At 52.1% G+C, this 17,206-nt stretch overlaps 1 protein-coding gene across 1 annotated transcript; it reads right to left on the bottom strand.

Moving 5' to 3' along the window:
• Window positions 1–758: 758 nt before the first annotated feature.
• Cdk9 (cyclin dependent kinase 9) lies at window positions 759–6,271 on the bottom strand. Its single transcript, XM_032902737.1, has 7 exons — window positions 5,525–6,271; window positions 4,995–5,076; window positions 3,613–3,703; window positions 2,953–3,119; window positions 2,671–2,842; window positions 2,365–2,513; window positions 759–1,634 (listed from the first exon to the last, which is right to left on the bottom strand). Exons 1-7 carry the CDS (start codon window positions 5,968–5,970, stop codon window positions 1,269–1,271), a joined length of 1,473 nt encoding a protein of 490 aa, XP_032758628.1. The 5' UTR covers window positions 5,971–6,271; the 3' UTR covers window positions 759–1,268.
• Between the last annotated feature and the right edge of the window lie 10,935 nt (window positions 6,272–17,206).

The raw sequence follows: 17,206 nt of genomic DNA, 5'->3' as shown, positions 1-17,206 counted from the left end.
CATTCCTCTCTAGCCTCCCTGGGTACCAGGGATACACAGTGTACAGACATGCAAGGAAAAAAGAATACAAAATCTTCAGGCCAAGCTCTGTGTCAGCTACCAGAGCTGGAGAGACCTGAAGATCGACTGTCCCAGAGAACTCCAGAGGAAGCAACTCTGCCAATCCACCATGAATTCTGGACGCTCAGCTCCTGGAGCTAATGGACTAACACTGCTCTTCTCAGACAGCTTTGTGATGTTACTGAACCTCACTAAACTCTTAGGTAATCTGTCACCCAGGTTAATCCTCTAAGGGTTCCTACCGTGTCCTCATCCCATCTCCTCACTGTCACCCTGACCCATGTTATAACCCCCCACCCCCACCTTGACCCTGCCCACTCTGGTCACTTCTGTCCTGCTTCCCCCAAGCCTTGGAGCTACACTAGTCACTCCTCTGTCACTGCAGTGATTTGGAGGTCTGCAGTTCCCTGCTTCAGTCCAGTCTGAGGATTTATGAGCCAAAGCAGCCCAGGCCCAGCAGCTCACGGAGGCTGCAGCTTACAACAGACACTTCCCAACACTGGGCACTGTGGACATGCCTTCTGGGGGTGAGGAGTGCAGTGGAAGGTACCCAGGAGGAATGGAGGGCAAACCCCAACATCTACAGAGTATTAGTTGGTAAGGAAGCAGGACCAGCAGTATCCCGGCTGATCACACCCTAGCTTCTAGCTGTAGGACAAGAACTGAGGGAGGGTCTGAACACAAGAAACACAGGCATGTACTGGAAAAAAAAAATCAACTTTTAATTTAACCAATCAAACTGCATCCAGGAATGTCTAAACTGAACAAAACAAAATAAAACTCTCCTTTTAAAGGAACCAAGAGCTTACACCAGCCCCACACTCCTAAGGTCTATACCAAAAGTAGCCCATTTTGGAGGTGCCTCTGTCCTTCACATCCTCATCCAGAGGAAGGGCTGGGGATGGTGAGGAACCTGTGCCTTCCTCCCATCACACAGGAGTTCTTAAAAGTCACAGCGGGTGAGCTTCTCCCACCCCACTTCGTATCCACGCTGAGACCTCCAGAGAGAGGCAGGCAGGACAGCCCCAGGACCCTCAGGGCTTGCAGCCAATGCTCTGCCCCAGTCCACTCAGGCAGCTGTTCTCAGTGCCAGGGTGGAGTTGATATGTACTGGAGGAGAAAATCTCAAACGTCCCATCATGTCACATGTTCATGCAAGTCAGAGAAGCAATCCACCCCTAACCTAAGAACAACGGCCAGCGGCAGCCTCAGAAGACACGTTCAAATTCCGTCTGGTTGGTAGTGGCGGGATTTCGGCTCTGGTTGGTGGACTGCTGGGTGATCTGGCTACCCTTCCGTCGTGGTGGGGCCAGGTACTCAAACATAGACGTCAAGTGAGTAGACAGCATGCCCTTGAGGTCCGAGGGCATGGGGTCTGACCAGAAGAAGTCATGGTTGAGGGCATCATCACTGTCAATCCGCTGTGCAGGGTCCAGCACCAGCAGCTTGTCAATGAGGTCCAGAGCATAGGGGTCCCGGACGTAGGCCTTCAGACGGTCCTTCACCTTCCGCTTCTGGCCCTTGACCAGTTCCAGCTTTTCGAACAGCTCATACTTGTCCACGTTTGGCCACACCTAAGAGACGTGTTAAGGAGAGAGTGGAGTTGGAGGGAAGAATGCTAAGACACCAGGGGGTTGGATTTCTAAAAGCAGAAGTCTTCAAGTTGAAGGCAACAGTCACTGGATGTAGTATATGCCTAGCGTCTGGACACCTTACACAAGTCAGCTAGAATAAAGATGCCAGGCCCTGTTCACGCACACTCCTATCTTAAAACAAAACAAAAATCTCATGGTACGTTTGTCTCTAAAAGCTTGTGTTGAAGCTTGATCTCCTGCTGGTGACGCTATTGGGAGGTGGAAACTTGGGGGAAGAGGGGGAGGGGACAACCCAAGAGGGAAAAAGTATCCTCTGAGGCTCGCTGAATGTGTGCTGAAGCCTAGTGTTAAGTCAGTGGGCTAACACCCCTGGAGCTGCACACTGGACCCTGCTCTTCTGCTCTTCCCTGCCATGACCACACCTACTCTCTCCAGTGGACTCTCTGCAACGTCTCTGCACCAAAGCAAAGGCTAAACAACCACAGGCTGAAGTTTCTCAACAAAGGCAAATCTTGGCGCTTTTGCTTTGCTCAGGTACTCTGCCACAGAAACAGAGAGCCCATAAAACCAACAGGCTTAGGAGGGAGAAGCACCCACAAGACCCTGGACAGCAGGCCTATGGCTTCCCACCAATCAGATTCCTCTCCACTGCAGGCCAGTGGGACCTGGATCTCTGTACCCCCTAGGATCACCCAGTTTGGTCACGTACCTCTGGAGTGATGGAGCCACAGAGCTGGCTGATGAGGGCAAGCTGGTGCTGCTCTGTGTTGCCCTGCATGATGGGGCTGCGGGTCCACATCTCTGCCATGATGCACCCAGCACCCCACAGGTCAATGGGCGGGCCGTAGTCCCGCTCTCCTGAGAAGAAGAGGGTACCGGGAGTGCCTCTTAAGCCCGAGGGCCTCCTGAGACTCCAGGTCCCAGGGCTGATGGCTCAAGAGGCCCCCGGCAACGGGGGCTGTGGCCAGGTAAGTACCCGGCCCCTGCCCCCCTCTGCCCGCTCGGGAGTCCTCACCGAGCAGGAGCTCCGGAGGTCGGTACCACAATGTCACCACACGGTTGGTGTATCGGTTGGGCTGGCTATTCTTAGCTAGGCTGAAGGCGCGAGCCAGCCCAAAATCTGCCAGCTTTAGGACCCCATCTCGGGTAATGAGCACGTTGGCAGCCTTCATGTCCCTGTGCAGGATCTGCAGGGAGGACGCATGAGAGCTCGGTCAGGTCTCACAGTATCCCGGAGGCCCACCCACAGGCAGTGAAGAGCAAAGAAGCCCCAGTCTGTCCCGGCCCCAGGCCTCACCTTGTTCCTGTGGATGTAATAGAGGCCATTCAGCAGCATCTGCATTACTCTCTTGATCTCAGACAACGTGAACTTCACTAAGACATTGCTCAGCAGCCCAGCGAGGTCATGCTCACAGAAGTCGAACACCAGATAGATGCTGCCTTTGCAGCGGTTATAGGGTGAAGCTGGTGCAGAATAGGGAGGGAGGGAAAAATGAAAAATAAAAAACCTGCACCCACCTCATTTTCCACAGCCAACTCCCAGCCCTCCAATCCACAAACACCCAACTCCATCGGAGAAAGCCCGGAGAAGCTGGTGGTCAGTCACTGGTGGTGCATGCCTTTAGCCCCAGCACTAGGGAGGCAGAGGCAGTGTGAGGCTAGCCTGGTCTATAGAGCAAGGTCAAGGACAGCCAGGGCTACATAGGGCAACCCTGTCTCAAAACAAAACAGATCGGGTGTGTGTGTGTGTGTTGGGGATTTAGCTCAGTGGTAGAGCGCTTGCCTAGGAAGGGCAAGGCCCTGGGTTCGGTCCCCAGCTCTGGGGAAAAAAAACAAAAAAACCCAGATCGGGAAGCTGTGTGATCAAGTCGAGTCAGGAAGAGGCATTAAGCACATTTACCTCAGGAGTGAAAGCAAAAGTTTAAGCTTCATTTTATCCCGAGAATGAGCATCGTACCTTTGGTTCGACAAATCTCAATCAGGTTGACCACATTCTCATGCTTTAGGAGCTGTAGAATCTTGATTTCCCGCAAGGCTGTGATGGGGAACTAGGGAGGAGAAAGAGAGGAAATGGTCAAAATTGAGAGCAACAGACCCATGAAGTAAGAGTGTGTGTGTATACGCGCGCATGCATGCCTGTGATCTATACTGAGGGACAGAGGTTGAAAGGCAGGTGAGAGTATAGTTTCTGTGTGACAGACGGTTCCTGTCTGGAATCCAATCCTATCAGGAGTCAAATAGAGAGTAGAACTGTCCCAAGTTCAAGGCCAGCCTGGTTAGTTGAGCTCTTGCTTGAGGGGAAAATAAATATATTTATCTGCAACCAGTCTCTGTAGAGCAGAAAGTAAGTGAAAGGACACACATCTCAAGGAGCTGATGGATTTTGCCATCTAGACAATGGCGGCTTTGGACTTGTGAACCATCCTTTTTCTTCGGCCTCGTAAATGCTGGAACTACAATCATAGCCCTCTACGCTGGCCAGGAATTTATTTTAGACAACTCAAATAGGGACAAAATCTTTGGCACTAATGCTTGTGGGTTAAAAATCAAGAAATTTCCTGGGTCCAGAGATAGATGAATAGTTAAGCAAACCAGTCCTGGCTAAGGGTGGCGGCCCAGGCCTTTATTCCCAGCACTCGGGGCACAGGCAGTTGACCCTCTGTGAGTCTGAGAACAGCTGGGATACAGAGAGATTTTGTATTAGACAAGTCTTATGTCGAGTCCCTATTTCAGGGAGACATACACATATGCATGCACACACACATACAACACTGGCTGTTCTTCCGGAGGACCCAGGTTCAATCCCAGCATCTACATGGTGGATCTTTTTAATTCTAGTCCCAAATGATCCAAGGCAGCCTAGCATGGTCTCCTCAGGTGCCCAGGTAGCAGACGGGCATGCTGTACACAGACACACCAGAAAACAAGACACGCATAGACAGGAAATAGTCAAACAGCTTTTTCCTTACAAAGAAAACGCTGTACTAAAGCTAAGACGGGGACATCATGCTTCAAAACACGCCTTAAGCTAAGCTGCCTTTTAAATTGCCTGTGCACAAATTGTCCCTTCGTACAAAACGAAATTCGACGCTAAGCTGGAAGTTTTCAAAAACCCTACTTCTGGAGGCAACGTGCACTTTCACGCAAAGCACAGGCTCCCTCACTTGCCTCCCACCGAACTTTGCCACTAAAACTCAAAAGTCTAAGTGGAAAGCCAAATGTCTTGTCACACGGAAAATCGAAAAATACTGGGTGGAATGTCAGCACAAAACCCTTTGAAGTAGCAGTGTGGAAACCGAGCACAGGTTAGAAGATCCGCCCAGTGGTCCATATACTCACCCCCTCCTTCTCATTCTCCATCAACACTTTCTTCAGAGCCACCTTCTGGCCGGTCTGACGGTGCTTGGCTTTAAATACTTCCCTGCAGCACAAAGACCCGAGGGACCCATCAGGCATTTCCGCAGGGACCGCCCCTCCCCCACGCGAAGAGGAGCAGCGGGAGACCAGACACACGGTGGGGAGCGGCCCGGGACTCCCGTAAGCTGTTATTCCACACCACGTGTTTTCTGTCCTTCTCCCAGCCCCTGCTCTTACTCCTACTCGGCTCCCACTCCTCCCCCCAGAGGTGTCCGCTCACAAACTGAGTTCCTCTCAGCAACCCTACCCAACCCCCATCACGGGCCTCAGGCTCCTCCCCGCCAGTCCGCTCGGTTAGGCCGGGAGCGTCTGCGGCGCGGCCTAGCAAGACCAGGCAACAATCAAGGAAATAGAAGCTTCCGGACCACCTCGGGCCCCGGCCCTGAACGACCCGATATCGGCCATGGAAAGTGCAGGTCCTGGGCTACCGGTCCCACGCGGCCTAATCTTACCCGAATGTGCCTTGGCCGATCTTGGCAAGTTTCTCGTACTTGGTGACCTCATCGCAAAACGGGCATTCCACTGAGTCGTACTGCTTGGCCATGGCCGCCTCCAGCGCGCCGCCGCCGCCACCGCCGCCGCTACCCCCAGCCGCAGCTCCCGCCGCTCCCGGTCCCGCCACACTCCAGGCCCCTCCGCGGCCGCGCCACTTCCGCCTCCAAGGCCACTTCCGGCCTCGAGGTGCCGAGCCCGCCTCTTCCGGTCTCCGCCCGCCGCCAGGCCCCCTGGGACTTGTAGTTCCCGGGAGGCCAGGGGGAGCCGGAGCTGCAGAAGAGCCTCCGCCGCCGCCACTGCCCCCGCCTGCGCCGCCGCCGCCAGTGCTGTTGGCGGCTCCGATCGGGGGCGCAGGGAGCCGTGGCGCTGGGGCTGGGGCTCGTGGCGGTGCGTCCCGCTGCATTGGCCCGGGCCGTGCTGCTGCCGAAGCTGCTGCCGCTCTGGCTCCCGATCCGGGGCCAGCCGCAGTGCCCTGCTCCTCCTCCTCCGACGGCGCCGCCTCCGCCGGGCTGCGCGGGGCGGCGGGTGGGGGGGTGGGGAAGGCCTGGGGGCGGAGGCTCCCTGGCCAAACCCGGCCCGGGGCGGCCGGGAAAGGGGGCGAGATAGCAAGAGCAGACGAGGAGGCGGCCCGAGAGCCCGGGAGGGGGCGCGTTATAAAGGGGGAGGTCCCCGTCCTGGCCTCCCCTCCCCCTCCCGCCCCCTCCCTCCTCCTCCCACCCTCCGCGGCCGCACCTGCCGCCGCCGCCTCCCGCCCTCCCGCTCCCAGTCCAGCGTCCGCCCTCGGCGCGTCACTGCTAGCAGCCCCTCCTCTGCGTTTGGAGGTGGGGCTCCGCACTAGACACCTGCCTGCGGCGCCCTGCTGCGTGCCTCAGTTTACCCCCCTAATGCCAGCTGCCACAGAAGGGCCCTTCTTCCAGGGCTGGGAGTGTGCTCCCAGTGAGGCGAAGGCAGGAGGTGCCGAGGGAGCGGCCTGAGGCCCGGGGAAGAGAGAACTGCCCCCGCTGCCGCCTCCGCCGTCTCAGCCACCCGCCGTTGACATGGCAACTGACGGCCGCCAGGGGGCGCGGCGACACTGTAGGCGGCGAGCGAGCAACGCTCAGGCCTAAACCCTGGATCCTGTGTGGTCAGGAAGGCAAGGATGGATCTACTACCTTCCTTCACAGAGCTGCGGCTAAGCTGGTCTGTCCTGCGTCTATCATCCCAAAAATGGTTAAAATTGAATAGGCACTCCTGCGCATTTTTGAAATGCTGGGCATGAGCTGGGTAGTGATGGCGCACCTCTTTAATCCCAGCACTTAGCAGAGGCAGGTGGATCTCTGAGTTCGAGGCCAGCCTGATCTCCAGAGCGAGTTCTAGGACAACCAGGAAAACCAGAGAGAGAGAGAGAGAGAGAGAGAGAGAGAGAGAGAGAGAGAGAGAGAGAGAGAAATCTGCTGGACGTTCTGGTTAAATCTTGAAACAAACATGTGAACTGGGTTTTACAGAAAAAAAAATATGAACCCATTTTACAGAAGAAATCGCAGATCAGAAATCAGAGGTTGTCTGCTCCTGGTCACACTATGATAAGGCTGGCTCTAGAGTTTGTCATGCCTCATTGTTAGTGTGTTTGAGGTCAGCTGACCTTACACAGGCTGGATAACACTGTTACCCTAAGACCCTTCCAGGCCTACCCTTTCCCACAATCACCTTCCCGTCCCAAGGAGACAAGTCCACACAGCTGTCTTCTTACCTTCTGAGTCCCCTCCTTTTTGTCAGCACCCCTCTCAAGGATGGACACCTTGATGGAGTCCTGCTTCCCCTAGCCTCGTTTCACTGGTTCCATTCCAACCTGCCCCAGATCATTCTGCAGTCTGTTATGTCTCCCTGTACCGATTTGATATTCTGAGTGAGGCGTGGCCGATTTTCCAGTGTTTCCCTTCTGTGCTGTAGTCCTGCAAACTGCCTTCTGTTTCAGTGTCCTGATCCCTCTTTTTTTTTTTTTTAAAGATTTATTCATTTATTATATTTAAGTACACAGATACACCAGAAGAGGGCATCAGATCCCATTACAGATGGTTGTGAGCCACCATGTGGTTGCTGGGATTTGAACTCAGGACTTCTGGAAGAGCAGTCGGTGCTCTTAACCGCTGAGCCATCTCTCCAGCCCCCTGATCCCTCCTGTCTTCAGAGCTGCCACCCCACTCTCCGAGGTCAGTTGCAGGCTTCCGGTTTGTTTTCACCTCTTGTTTGATTGAGACAGGTCCTGACTGGTCTGGTGCTCACTGAGTAGTCTAGGCTGACCCTTGAACTCCAGACATCCCTCTTGCCTCAGCTCTAGGCGTCACTGTGTCCGGGAGTGCTTTCTGGTTTTATGCCACACTGTCTGGGCTTGAAGGTTCTTGGAAGGAGGAATGGTTTCGATGAGCCTGGTGTCCCCGAGTACCTGCTGTGAGAAGGATCCTGCCAGGAGGATTTCTCAAGACCCTCCATAGAGCCAGCCAGGGCTTTAGGAAATCAAGCCAAGGAAGTGATCCCAGAGCCTACCTTCATGGATACACTGCTTATCTGAAGAAGTAAGGGGGTGGGGGAGAGCCAGGAGTAAGAAGGAGAGAGTAATTACACTAATTACAATGATAGAAAGTGGCTAGCCCTGCACTCAGCCTGTACAGGAGGTATTTCTGTTGTCAGTCAGATGCAGGGGACACTGCTCTGACCCCCACTGCACATGAGGACCCTGACACTCAGAGGTGAGATGAGTGGGCCATGGTTACCCAGACAGCCAGTGGCCACGCTAGCTTTGAACCAGGCCAGTTCCTCATGTCAAGGCCCCTCCCAGTCTGGGCTCAGCATGAAACCATGGTGAAACTTGGGAGTGCTCTCACCTGCCTTGGGCTCCTGGGGAATGTGGCAGGTAACAGCAGCACTGATGGCTTGTGTGGATGCTACAGATTTTTAGGCTGTAGCTGGTGTCTGTTTCTCATGCGCCCTCCCTAAGTCACATCCTGTGGGCAGAGAGGCTTTCGCAGGGTTTCCTGTGATGTTGTCACCTCTGCCACCAACAAGAGCCCTGACATCTTCCAGTCACTTCCTTAGAGTCCTGGGCCCTCAGCCCCTCCACAGGGAAGCAATGGCGATCTGGAGGCTTTGGAAGGCTGCCCAGTTCTGGAGTCCCGGTTCTCCACCACTGGAAAATCCAGGAGGGAACCAGGGAGAAATTAGTCGTTTCAAATTCACTTTGGCTACGCTTTGTGGGCTGCAAATAATGCCTGCTTCCTGTGGACTGCCTAAACCACCAAGACCTAGCGTGTGACCCGGCCTCTGTCAACACCTGCTGACTGGCCGCCTCATGACACCCCTCAGGAGTCTCTTGTATGGCCATTTAAGAGCTAAGGAAGCCAGGCCTGGTGGCAGAAAACTGGAAAGCCAGCTACTAAAGAAACGGAAACAGGAAAGTTCAAAGTTCAGGGCTTGTCTGGGCTAAAGAGTAAGTTCACGACCAGTTAGAGCCTCGGTGAGACCTTGTCTAAAGGATGAAAAAAATAGGGGTTGGGGATTTGGCTCAGTGGTAGAGCTCTTGCCTAGGACGTGCAAGGCCCTGGGTTCGGGTCCCCAGCTCCGGAAAAAAAAAAAAAAAAAAAAATGAAAAAAAAAAAAGCCAGGTACGGCACACATATTTAATCCCGGCACTCAGGAGGCCGAGACAGGGGAATTTCTGTAGGTTTGAGATAGAATGTTCACATAACAAGAACCTGTCTCAGAAAAATAAAATAGAAAGCCTCAGAGTGTTTTTCTAGGCTAACTTTGAACTCACAAAGGTCCACTTGCCACTGCTCCCAGAATGCTGGAATTAAAGGTTTGTGCCACCGGCGGAACTCCAGCTTTTGACCTAGTATAGTGGTTTGAATAAGAACATCTTCCATAGCTGGGTGGTGGTGGTGCACACTTTTCATCCCAGCACTTGAGAGGCAGAGGCTGATGGATCTCTGTAACTTTAATTTTTTTCAAATCTTCTTTTTTTTAAAAAGATTTATTTATTATATATAAATACACTGTAGCTGTCTTCAGACACACCAGAAGAGGGCATCAGATCCCATTACAGATGATTGTGAGTCACCATGTGGTTGCTGGGATTTGAACTCAGAATCTCTGGAAGAGCAGTCAGTGCTCTTAACCACTCAGCCATCTCTCCAGCCCTTCAAATCTTATGTTTAATGATGGCTCTTTTTTTTTTTTTTTTTTTTGTTCTTTTTTTTTTTGAGCTGGGGACCAACCAGGGCCTTGCGCCCCCTAGGTAAGCGCTCTACCACTGAGCTAAATCCCCAGCCCCTAATGATGGCTCTTAAATGCTTTAACTGTCCTTTTAGCCCATCACCTACCAGAGGTAGTGGAAAAGAAAGGAAGGTAGGGCGGGAAAGTGGACCTGTTTAGAAAGGTTCTTTGGAGCAACTCATTTTTTTTTTAAAAGATTTATTTATTTATTTTGTATATGAGTACACTGTAGCTGTCTTCAGACACACCAGAAGAGGACATCAGATCCCATTACAGATGGTTGTGAGCCACCATGTGGTTGCTGGGATTTGAACTCAGGACCTCTGGAAGAGCAGTCGGTGCTCTTAACCACTAAGCCATCTCTCCAGCCCGGAGCAACTCATTTTTGTGTTGTGTGGAAATCTGCAGTTCAGTTCACGGGTCAGCAGCAGCAGATAGATCTACTCGCAAACACCTCATGGGTGCACCAGCAGTCCAGTTTGGTAGAGGTGGAATAGCAAACATGAGTCAGCAGCGGTGGCACTGCCTAGCAGAGACAGCCAGGCCTCAGTCTTGGTGCCAGTCAGCTGGAGAGACCAGGGGAATCTCAGGAGATGTTTTTTGGCTGTGTCTTTCTCAGGGAAGGGAAGATCAGCAAAGACCCAAGACCAACAAGCATTGCACAACTAGCTGTACCAGCAAGTCAAGCTCAGTCTCCTTCACTGTTGAGTTCTTTTTTTACCATCGCCAAACATCACAGGTCCTCCACAGGTCTTGCCTCAGCACATGTGTCTGTCTCAGCTGACTTCATTCTGCCAATTAGCCAGAGTCTAGCACACCACCAGAAGTTTTTGGGTGTATTTCCTCACAAATGCAGCTGAGTTACGCAATGTAAGGCAGACTAATACGTGTGTATTGTTCGCAAAGAATCCTTCGTCATGTGTTCTTTCACGTATGCTTTAGCAGAACATTCTCTCTCCTGTGTCTGCTTCAGTGAAACATTCCTTCACGAGTCTGCCTTAGTCTTTCACCCCTGTCCACTTCAGCTAAACATTCCTTCACATGTTTGTCCGGGCAAAACACCATCCAAATGGCTGTCCAAAGAACCCTTAGGTTTCCACTTCAGAGCTTTGTGAGTTCAAGGTCAGCTTAGTCTACAGAGCTAGTTTCGGGAAAGCCAGAGCTACACTGAGAAACCCTGTGTGGAAGAAAAAAAGCAGCCTCAATATCTTTGAAAGCTTAGTCATCAGAGAGTACAACTGTTTGAAAGGATTAGAAGGATTAGGAGCTAGAGCCATATTGGAACAGGTGTGGCCTTGTTAAAGGAAGTGTGTGTCTCTTGGGGCAGGCTTTGAGGTTTCTCTCTCTCTCTCTCTTTTTTTTTTTTTGGTTCTTTTTTTTTTCGGAGCCGGGGACCGAACCCAGGACCTTGCGCTTCCTAGGCAAGCGCTCTACCACTGAGCTAAATCCCCAACCCCTCTCTCTTTTTTTTAAAGATTTATTTATTTATTATGTGTATAGCATTTATTATGTATATAGCATTCTGCCTGCATGTATGCCTGTAGGGCAGAAGATCCCATTACAGATGGTTGTGAGCCACCATGTGGTTGCTGGGAATTGAACTCAGGACCTCTGGAAGAGCAGTCAGTGCTCTTAACCTCTGAGCCATCTCTCCAGCCCCGGCTTTGAGGTTTCAAAAGCCCAAACCAGGCCCAGTCTCTCTCTGTCTGCTCCCTACAGATCAGAACGTAGCTCTCCACTGCTACTGCTCTAGCGCCATGTATGCTGCTTTGGTCCTGTCATGCTCCCACGCTGATGTCAATACCGTAAGCAAACTTAGAGTTAAATGTTTTCTTTCGCAAGAACTGTCTTCGTCATGGTGTCTCTTCGCAGCAACAGAACAGTCTGTAAACACCTGGACCCTGCTTTCCTCTCCCAAGCTTGGATAGGGTTAGGATCTGTGGAGGGGAAGTGAAAGCAGGCTCGTAAGATGTGAACATGCGAGCTGTTGGCTGTGGGTACGCTCGCTCGCTGAGGGATACGGAACAGAGAACAGTCTGTGATACCGAGGGCCCCATCCAACCATGGAGGTTCTGCCCGCGTTGATCTTGCTGCTTCTACCTGGCCCTGTGTTGACACACATCATTCTCTTGAAGTGTTACTGCAGTCCTCTTAAGAACCTTCTGTGTGGGGTTGGGGATTTAGCTCAGTGGTAGAGCGCTTGCCTAGCAAGCGCAAGGCCCTGGGTTCGGTCCCCAGCTCCGAAAAAACAAAAAACAAAAAAACAAAAAACCTTCTGTGACTGGACCCAGGTGACCAAAGAAGAAACAGACTGAGTAGCCAGGCTGGGGCCACAGCCAAAGAACTGTGGAGCTGGAATTGAAATTTGGTTTTGCTTTTCTGAGACAGGGTTTCTCTGTGTAGCCCTGGCTGTCCTGGAACTCACTCTGTAGACCAGGCCGGCCTCAAACTCACAGAGATCCTCTTACCTCTGCTTCCTGTGTGCTGGGATTAAAGGTGTGAACCATCACACCCCACACCTTTTTTTTCTGTTTTTTTTTTTTCCTTTTCTTTATTTTTTTTGGGGGGGGGGTGCGTTTCATTACTCAATGCTGCACTGAAAGGACTGGGAGGAATCAAAAGGCTAAGGGACTAGAGGGAGGCACGTGTGGCCTGGAGTGCAGGTCAAGCCTAGGCCTAAGCCCTTACTCTGGAGGAGGGAAAGCACTAGGTAGGTGGTCAGAGCTATAGCAGCGGGCTGACTGGGTGGACTTCCAGCACCGGCTGTGGAGGGACTGTAGGACAGCCACAAGCCAGCAGGTCTCCCTGACCGCACTTCCAACGGCCACTTAAAGCAGCACAAAGGGGGCTCTGAGCACAGCCTCCTCACCACACTGAGCACCATTCATCCTCCAAGGGACACCAGCGACTATCCTGGCGCCTGGGCCAACAGCAAGCCTGGCCCTGACGAGGCGTCGGTGCCATAGCAACAGACACTCTGAGATTCAGCTTCCCAGGTCTCAAAGAGCGTGTGCCTGCCTACCCACCATAGTCGGCCTGGCCTGGCCACTGCACTCCTTGCCCATGTGGCCATGCTTCAGCCCCAGAGCCAGGACTGCTGAGGGCTACAGTGTGCAGACCAGAGACTTCTCCTATGAAGTAGGGAAACTGAAGCCCAGAGAAGCACAATACACAGCAGTTGGGGAGCTGGTCTGACTAGAAAGCCAGCACTGGTCTGGTCAGCTGATACCACAGCCTAGGTCATCAGTCCAATTCACATTGTAACTGTCGCCCAGGAGAGAAGCCAGGGCTCTACACTTTTGCCTTTCCCTGAGACCTTCAGCTCTTTCTAGGCTCTATCTAGGCTCCTTCCCGCTATCTTTTGACAATAACCTGGAGAGGAAAAGGGGGTACCACCCCAGGAATCTGCTCTGGAATCACATGTCCCAATAAATGTTTATAACTTACCTTGGTCATGGTGTTTTGTCACAGAAAAGTAACTAACTTCCTCCTTGGCCATTAAGCAACAGTCCTTGCAGGCCTACAGAAGCAGGACCCTGCTGCCATGACTTGACAGGACTGGGTCTCTTTCTCTCTCGTGACTTTGGGGTTGTCTTCACCGCACCAAAAGAATCAGTCTGACTTGTCTACTGACAACTTCACCTGGACAGGAGGTTGGGGCACAGAAGGTCTGGAAACCAGCTCCCAGGGCTTGGCTGTCAGAGCAGCAGTATCCAAGTGACCTAGCTTTGGGGACAAGACTTTGATGGAGGACGCAGCACAGGACCCATGTGTCCTGGACTGCATCTCCCACAGACCGGATCATCAGCTATGGGACCGTGGTCTGTTTGTACACATATAACCTCGGTACTTGGAGGCTAAGGCGGGAAGATCTCAAATTAGAGGTCAGCCTGGGCTACGTCAGATTTTTATCTCAAAACAACATAAAAGTGTCCACTCTGGGCTGCTGGGGTTGTGGCTCAGTGGTAGAGAGAAAGGAGAGAAGCAGAGCCTTGGGAAGATGGCTGTGTGTCTTGTGCTGTCTCTGTTGTAGAGGTTTGGTAGCTGCAGAGGTGGTGGCATTCAGAACTAGATTTGACCTGTGGCCCTCCAGACCCAACAAGTGTTACTAACACTCCGCCCCGCCCCCAACTACAGGTGTACATGGAGGTTTCATTTCCTTATATTTGTTCTGTGTGGACACAGAACTCAAACACACACACATGCATGGACACACGCACACATGCACGCACATGCACACGCACACATGCACACACGCACACACGTTTGTGTTTGCAGAACACCAACCTGATTATTACTGGAAAGACAACTTGTAACCCCCCAGTGTGTGCCACCAACTCTCTGTGACCTGGGGAAATCCCCTTGCTCCTCTGTGCCTCAGTTTCCCTATCTCTGCCTGAAGGATGTAGAAGACCTGTCCTCACATGCCTCTGCAGACTCAAACAAGGACAATCATGCTAAGCAGGGACTGACTTTATACCTGGCTCTGTCTGTTATTCTGGCCACTGTGAGGTTCGCGTATCCTGCTCACCAAAAGGAAACCGAGGCTCGTGCAGGTGAATCTTCCGGTCCGTAATCACACAGTGACAAAGTAGCCAATCAAAGGTTGAATTTGGGCGGGAGTGGTCTAAGCCCACAGGCCTGCCCACCACATTCTCGTCTTGATTATTGCCACTCCATCTCCTGGGTACCGAGGCTTAGAATAAACTACCCTAAACATGGGTCTGTCTCCGACTTCCCATCCTGTGGGCCAGGCCCCTGACAGCTGTTGGCAGGTCCCCAGTGGCCCCCAGCCTAGTGGGCTCCGTTCCCAAAGCCTGTGGTTTGTTCCTCAGGCCTTCCAGGTCCCATGGGTTTGTGGTGTGCCCCCTGCCCCTGCTGCCGGCTAAGGAGGCCCTCAGGGGCTGGACTGGGGAGGCCCCAGCCCCCGCCCCCTGTGAAGAGAGTGGGAGGGTGGGGCTGTGGGAGTTTCGATAGTTTAAAAATACACAGAGGAAGCCAGTGAGAGGGCAAGAGAAAGGGGAAGGGGAGCGGAGGAGGCTGGTCAGCCCCGATGCTTGAGCCTGGAACAGCCACATGCTAGCAAACCAGGGACTTTGCACAACTTGCCAAGATGACAGAGATGCCCAAGAAAACAGGCAGAAAGTTCAGTGAGTACAGACCGTCCACTGTCCCTCTGTCCAGCTTGGCCTCTCTGCATCTGCTTCTCACCGCTGTCTTCTTTCTCTTTCTGTCCATCTCTGTCTCTCTCCACGGTGTTCCTGCCTACCCATGCTGTGGCCCCGAGCGCCTCTCCATCTCTGTGTGTCTTTCCATTTCTATCTTTCCCTCTCCCTGCCCCACCCTTACTTCCCTCTTACTACAGCCAGCCCTCCTTCTATCTTCTGTATCATCCTGGCCTCTCTCTAACCATGAGGCTGTGCACGGAGAGACCCTCCCCCCCAAGTACCCCATGTTGATCGGAACCCAGCTCAACACCAGATCTCAGGGAGATCTCTAGGGAGCGAGTGGATGTGAGGAGGTGGATACCGTGGTGTGTTCCCACCAGTAGTGAGGCTGGGAGCGACAAGTACCAGGTTCTTGGCTGAGCTACACCCACCCGTTGCTATTTCTTTCTCCAGGTCAATCCATTTTGGGTCCCAAACGTCTGTCTCTAATTCCTCTGATCTTCCAGCCACCACCTCCCCTCTCCCCCTCTGTGTGTGTGTGTGTGTGTGTGTGTGTGTGTGTGTGTGTGTGTGTAAATGGAGACACATACATCTGTAATCCTAGCATTCAGAAGTCAGAAGCAGGAGGCTCATGAGCAGACCAAAGCAGGTTAGAGTGAGACACTGTCACATACAAACATACAAAGCAAGCAAACAAAAATTGTAACATGGGGAAAGGAGGCAGTCAGTGACCCTTCTGCTAAACAGAGATCTCTGTCCCAGGCCAACCTGTCTAGAAGGAGGGCGGTAGCCAGCACTGTCCGGGCTGGGGCTGGGGGATTGGACAGGGATGAATCCTGAAGTGCAGAGTCCCAGGTTTCCACCCAGGCTCTGAGAGGTTCTGCTGTGGGGCGGTAGGCAGACCCCTTCCCCTCTCTGGGCCTCAGAGTCTGTCCTTGTCAGATGTGAGCATGCCGCACATATTCCATCAGGGGCGTGGGCACCTGAGGGTGCAGAACAGGCTGGAGACGTACAAATGCCAGGGTTTTCTCTTTTTGCTCAAGTATTGTGGAGGCCCTACGGAAGTCAGAGAAGGGACAGCCCCACAGCCTTAGGGGGGCGCAGGGAGGAGTGAGCAAAGAGATATACTTCCGTCCCTACTGGGAGATGGTATCACAGGAGTTTCTAACACGGGTTCATCTCACAGAGAGGAGAAAAACACCCACAGACAGGGGCCAGCAGTCCTCAGGCACACAGCCTTATCCATCTCTGTTCAACCCCGGTGCCAGAGGTTGCCTGGACACTACTCTTTACACACAGACACACACAGACACACACACACTATGCACACCATATACACTCACACACACACACTCACACCCATACACATCACATCACACATACCATGCACACACTCACATATACCATACACGTTCACACACCATACACACTCATACACACACCATACACACCATACACACTCATACACACAACATATACACACACCATACAGCATACACACACCATTCACACCATACACACATATACATACACACCATACACACACTCACATACATACATATCACATCACACACACTGTACACACATTCACATATACACACATCACACACACCATACATACCATGCATACTCACACACATACCATACAACACACTCACACAACACACATACCATATACACACTCACACACTCACACCATACATACACCATTCAAACCATATACACTCACATACGCACACACCACACACACATTCATACACACACACCATATGCACCATACATGCTCACATAAACACACATACCACACACATACACACACACCATACGCACCATACATACTCACATATACACACCATATACATACTCACATCACACACACGCACACTATACAACATACTCAAACACATCACACACCCCATACACACTCACACACACACCATAAACACTCACATACACACATACCACATATACCATACACACTCACACACAATACACACCTACACACACATACTGTACATGCCATACACATTCATACACACATACCATACATACTCATATACACACATACCATATACACACATATACACTTATACACACACCATTCACACTCATATTCATACAACATACATATGCATATTATGCATACTCACACACTATACACATTCACATAAACACACACATATACAATACACGTTTACACTCCTCACTCACACATACAACATA

This window comes from Rattus rattus, chromosome 5 (genome assembly GCF_011064425.1).
Source record: "Rattus rattus isolate New Zealand chromosome 5, Rrattus_CSIRO_v1, whole genome shotgun sequence".
NCBI lineage: Eukaryota > Metazoa > Chordata > Mammalia > Rodentia > Muridae > Rattus > Rattus rattus.
Note: the sequence above shows the minus strand (reverse complement) of the source record. Positions and strands in the feature narration are given on the sequence as shown.